Source organism: Rana temporaria, chromosome 6 (assembly GCF_905171775.1).
Source record: "Rana temporaria chromosome 6, aRanTem1.1, whole genome shotgun sequence".
In the NCBI taxonomy this organism is placed as follows: Eukaryota; Metazoa; Chordata; class Amphibia; order Anura; family Ranidae; genus Rana; species Rana temporaria.
Window position 1 is genome coordinate 1,405,739 of NC_053494.1, and position 6,000 is coordinate 1,411,738.

The following is a 6,000-nucleotide window of genomic DNA, read 5'->3' on the forward strand; positions in this document are numbered from 1 at the left end:
TGGGCCTCGAGGAGAAGGTCCCCTGTATGGAAGGTCTTGGCTGATGGTCCTTTCTATGAACTTGGCGTTCTTCTGCCAGTGAGAGGTTTAGAGAAGTTCAGCTCGTTATGGCCCAACGACGTCTTCTGCTTTTTTGTTCTCGGTATCTGCCTTATCTATCTTGATTCCTGAGTAAAACCGATAACTCTGCCCAGCAAGAACCACAAGAAGAGCACAGCCCTGAGCTCAGTGGAAGGTCCTAGAAACCGAGAGATTAAATATCTCCAGGGGAAAGGCCCCCCCCTCCTGATATTTCCTCATATCAATTGGCTGCAATCAGGGATTATGGGGCCCCTTACACAGCTTCAGGCATGGGCCCCCCTCAAATTGAGAGGCGGGGGGCTGCCGCAAATTGAGAAGCGGGGGGGAGGGGTGCCGCTGCTAATTGAGAAAATGGGCCCTTTAATAAAAATAAAAAATAAATAAAAAATATATATATAAAAAAAAAAAAATGTATAAAAAAAAGGGGGGTTTCCATCTGGGGCCCTGGGGACCTCTGGGCCTTTTAATAAAAACAAAAAATAAATAAATATATATATATATATATATATATATATATATATATATATATATATATATATATATATATATATATATATATATATATATATATATATATATATATATATATATATATATATATATATATATATATAAATACATTTATTTTTTAAAAATGTTCTTTAAAAAAAAAAAGGGGGTTGCCATCCGGAGCCCTGGGGGCCTACGGGCCCCTTACAAAATAAAATGGGGTTGCCATCCGGGGCCCTTACAGGTGTACTGCCTGTACCCCCTGATGGCGGCCCTGGCTGCAATGCACCTTGCACTAGTTCTGGTTTCCCATAGGAACTGCATTCCTCCTCTGACCAGTCCTTGTTAAGTCATCATAGCGTCTCGCTTCGTACCCCACATGGGCTTTACCGACCCTGTTCTTTTATACGCCAGAAACCATCATGCACCCCTTTTTATGACGACACCAAACCCAGCCCACCCACTCTGTTTATATCGCAGGGCAGATAGGCAGGACCCCACCAGGGTGTGTGGTGACCCCGGGAATAGACACTTCACAGAGGAACCCACAGCTCATCTCCAAGCCGGGGAACCACCATGATGTTTGATTGTCATGTGAACGCAGTCCCCGCCTTGTCCCAGACATTGATGAAAGGTACCCCCAAGTGGCCCCGCCCACACACACATTTGATTTTATTTCAATTTTATTCCTTTTTTTGGGTCATTATATTTTAGATTCCCGGAGCACAGCGGGTATTTATGTGAATTGCTTCACCAATATCGGTTGTTGTTGTAGCGCAGGGATCCTCAAACTATAGCCCTCCAGCTATTGTGGAACTACACATCCCATGAGGCATTGTAAAACTCTGACATTCACAGACATGAATGGGCATGATGGGAATTGTAGTTCCTGAACAACTGGAGGGCCATAGTTTGAAGACCCATGTTGTAGCGGTTTGGATTTATTTCACTATGTTACATGTTCAGCATTTAACCACTCGCCTACTGGACTGATGGGCACTGATGGACACTCATGAGGCTGCACTGATGGACACACTCATGAGGCTGCACTGATGGGAACTGATGAGGCTGCACTGATAGGCACTGGTAGGTGGCACTGATGGGCGCCATCGAGGCTATATCTCGATCTGTGATTATCTGTGTCAAAAAGATGCTCACCCCAGGGGTGGGGGGTTCTGGTAGGACCTTAATAGAGACTATAGCGTGGTCAGCAAATGGTTAAAGTGATATTAAAGGCATATTAAGAAAAAATTAACAATGACACACATGATATACGTACCGGCTTTGTAATGGTTTTGCACAGAGCAGCCTCGATCATCCTCTTCTCAAGTCCCCCGCTCCTGGCCCCTCCCTCCTGCCGAGGGCCCCCATGCAAGCAGCTTGCTATGGGGGCACCTGAGCAGGCTCGCTCCTGAGCCGCTGCCCTGCATGTCCATTCACACACGGAGCGTGGCTCGGGCCCCACCAGAGCTCTCTCCCCATGGGCTCATTGGCTGTGATTAACAATGGTTCCCACTGCTGTCTCAGCCAATGAGGAGGAAAAGACCTGGGAGAGCTTCTGCTCTCATGGTGTTCAGGAAAATATTGGGGGGGGGGGCATGAAGCACAGAATGAACCTTTACAACCACTTTAGGCTTTACAATTAACTTCAAGTCAAATCAGTAAGGACAGTTCAAAATGTGTCTGAGACCCCCCCCCCCGGGAAGGTGAGCTGACATTCTCAGCACAAACATTACGTTAATCAATGACCACATTCCTTCTATCACTGAGGTCCCCAATGCCTTCATTTCTGCTTTACATTTTCTATTCCATGTGATCTGGAAATCTGGACTTACCTAGAAGGAGAGTGGCAAGGGCGATGAGAAGAAGCATGGTGCCCTCTGGGAGAAGGTTCCCTGTATAGAAGGTCTTGGGTGATGGCCCTCTGGCAGAAGGTTCCCTGTATGGAAGGTCTTGGCTGATGGCCCTCTGGGAGAAGGTTCCCTGTATAGAAGGTCTTGGGTGATGGCCCTCTGGCAGAAGGTCCCCTGTATGGAAGGTCTTGGCTGATGGCCCTTTGGGAGAAGGTCCCCTGTATGGAAGGTCTTGGCTGATGGCCCTCTGGCAGAAGGACCCCTGTATGGAAGGTCTTGGCTGATGGTCCTCTGGGAGAAGGTCCCCTGTATGGAAGGTCTTGGCTGATGGTCCTCTGGGAGAAGGTCCCCTGTATGGAAGGTCTTGGCTGATGGCCCTCTGGGAGAAGGTCCCCTGTATGGAAGGTCTTGGCTGATGGGCCTCTGGGAGAAGGTCCCCTGTATGGAAGGTCTTGGCTGATGGCCCTCTGGGAGAAGGTCCCCTGTATGGAAGATCTTGGCTGATGGTCCTCTGGGAGAAGGTTCCCTGTATGGAAGGTCTTGGCTGATGGGCCTCTGGGAGAAGGTCCCCTGTATGGAAGGTCTTGGCCGATGGCCCTCTGGGAGAAGGTCACCTGTATGGAAGGTCTTGGCTGATGGGCCTCTGGGAGAAGGTCCCTTGTATGGAAGGTCTTGGCTGATGGGCCTCTGGGAGAAGGTCCCTTGTATGGAAGGTCTTGGCTGATGGTCCTCGGGGAGAAGGTCTCCTGTATGGAAGGTCTTGGCTGATGGCCCTCTGGGAGAAGGTCCCCTGTATGGAAGGTCTTGGCTGATGGGCCTTGGGGAGAAGGTACCCTGTATGGAAGGTCTTGGCTGATGGGCCTCTGGGAGAAGGTCTCCTGTATGGAAGGTCTTGGCTGATGGGCCTCGGGGAGAAGGTCCCCTGTATGGAAGGTCTTGGCTGATGGGCCTCGGGGAGAAGGTCCCCTGTATGGAAGGTCTTGGCTGATGGTCCTTTCTATGAACTTGGCATTCCTCTGTCAGTGAGAGGTTTAGAGAAGTTCAGCTCTTTATGTCTCAACGACGTCTTCTGCTTTTTTGTTCTCGGTATCTGCCTTATCTATGTTGATTCCTGAGTAAAACCGATAACTCTGCCCAGCATGAACCACAAGAAAAGCTTTTCTTCACAGCCCTGAGCTCAGTGAAAGGTCCTAGAAACCGAGAGATTAGATATCTCCAGGGGAAAGGCCCCCCCTCCTGATATTTCCTCATATCTACCTTCAGACTCATTAGGTCACTGCACTAGCCGTCCACACGGCTCTATAAATCCTCATTTCAGCACCAAATGGTTAAATCCTCGGCATGTTTTCCTGAAAGAAACTTGTTCTCTTATCCCTTCTCTTTGTGTGACAATTATTACACGGGAGAGGTGACACCTGTGTTTGTCACACACCATTCAGGAGCTAATCCTTCTTATCACCGAAGGCAACAATGGCCCCAGAATTCTCAGAGGGATAATCTTTCTATAATAAGGAACGAGGTCCAGATAATGCAGATCCTCACGCAACGTGCGAGGAGCCGGGAGAGGCCTTTAATCAGTGTAGACCTTGCGTCTGGCTGGCAGGATTGTGGGTGGTGTAGGTGGCACTTAGTTCTTTCAAGGGGTTCCCATCCTAGTCCTTAGCCATGTATTGGGTCCTGGACCCCGGAGACTTTGTAGAGCAGTGTTCTCCAAACTGCGGCCCAGTGGCCAGATGTGGCCCTTTGCTTGCTTTTATCTGGCCCTCTGGGCACTATTTCTTCCACTGATACCAACAATGGGGCATAAACAACCCCCTTCCCCCTCTTCCACTGACCCCAATGAGGACACAATTCTTCCCAATGACAACAACAAATGGGCCCAATAACACCAATGATGGGGGACAGTTCTTCTCAATCACAGGGCACAATTCCACTGACACCAAAGATGGAGCATTGGTTTTCCCCACAGATGTCGGGATCTTTCTACTCCCAATGATCACAGTCCGGCCCCTCAAAAGTCTCAAGGACAGGAAACTGGCCCTTTGTTTAGAAAGTTTGGAGACCCCTGTTGTAGAGCTTTGGGTGGGATGAAGGCCTCAGCTCTGGGTCCATATCTTACTTGGTAGCCAGATCTCCTTATTATTAGTCTCACCCGTGCACAGACCTTTATAGATATGTGTGGCCACCTCTAAGCCCCTGGTGCCCAACCTGAGGTCCAAGGGCCAGATGTGGCCCTTTAGTGTATAATAATAATAATAGCATTGATCTCTAGTAGCCCCTCATGTAACGTTCCCAGTTCATATTCCAGCCAATAGGAAATGTACACCGCAGGGGTGTGTTGGGGCCACACGAGCCATTGAGGTGCATGGGACTAGAAATCCCAGAATGACCCATCAGCCTATACCCTACACCCAGGGCCGCCATCAGGGGGGTACAGGCAGTACACCTGTAAGGGGCCCGGAGGTCCCCAGGGCCCCAAATGGCAACCCCCCTTTTTTTATTTATTTTTTATAATTTTATATATATATGTATTTTTTGTTTTTATTAAAGGGCCCATAGGTCCCCACGGCCCCAGATAGCTACCCCCCCTTTTTTTTTTTTTATATTTTTTTTTATTTAAAATTTGTATTAAAGGGCCCATGGGTCCCCAGGGCCCCGGATGGCTTCCCCCCTCTTTCTTTTTTTGTTCGTCAACACCCAAAGCCCCCCTGCTTCTCAATTCACAGCCCCCCCCCCCCACTTCTCAATTTTCTCAATTAGTGGCGGAACCCCCCCCCCGCTTCTTAATTTGAGGCGGCAGCAGCACCCCCCTCCCCGGTTTTCTGCTCCAGGGGGCCCATGCCTGAAGCTGTGTAAGGTGCCCCATAATTCCTGATGGTACCCGGCTCGCAGGGCTTGCTGGGAGTTGTAGTGCCATGGCAGATGGAGAGCTGCAGGGTGCAGGGGGGATGTAACCCCCTTACTGGGGTGTCTGTGACCCCTTCTTATCCCCAGAGGGGAGAATCTGCACGGGTCTCATTCTTTATGCTGTATTTGCATTAATCGCAGAATGTCGCTGACAGTAGCAGGGGGGGGGGGGGGGGGTTTGGATGGTGTGGATGCCGCTCGGATCTCCCGATCTTCTGCTTGAACCCGAATCAAATTTCTTGGAAACAGGGCCGCCATCCGGAAAGATGGGGGGCCCCTTACACAGCTTCAGGCATGGGCCCCCTGGAGCAGAGAACTGGGGGGGGGGGAGGTGTGTGTGCTGCCTCCGCTAATTGAGGGGGGTTGCGACTGCTAATTGAGAAAATTAAGAAGCGGGGGGGGGGGGGGGGCACGAATTGGGAGGGGGGGTTTGCCCTGGGGACCTCTGGGCCCCTTAAAAAAAAAAATATATATATATAAAAAAAAGGTAGCCATCCAGGACCCTGGGGACCTCTGGGCCCTTTAATAAAAAAATTAAAAATAAGAAAAAAAAGACCTTTGGGCCCTTTATAAAAAACAACAAAAATAAAGTATATATAAAAAAAAAAAAAAAAAAAAATTTTTATAAAAAAAAACGGGGGGGTTGCCATCCGGGGCCCTGGGGACCACT

General features: G+C 49.3%; 1 protein-coding gene across 1 annotated transcript in view; it reads right to left on the reverse strand.

The window, feature by feature from the left end:
- The window catches only part of LOC120942725, a 28,559-nt gene extending 24,867 nt beyond the window's left edge, over positions 1–3,692 (reverse strand). Inside the window, exons 1-2 of the mRNA XM_040355650.1 lie at positions 3,681–3,692; positions 2,406–3,439 (exon numbers count right to left, since the gene is read on the reverse strand). Of these exons, the coding sequence (XP_040211584.1) occupies positions 2,406–3,439; positions 3,681–3,692 (1,046 nt within the window). The remainder of the gene's footprint in view (positions 1–2,405; positions 3,440–3,680) is intronic.
- Positions 3,693–6,000: the final 2,308 nt, after the last annotated feature.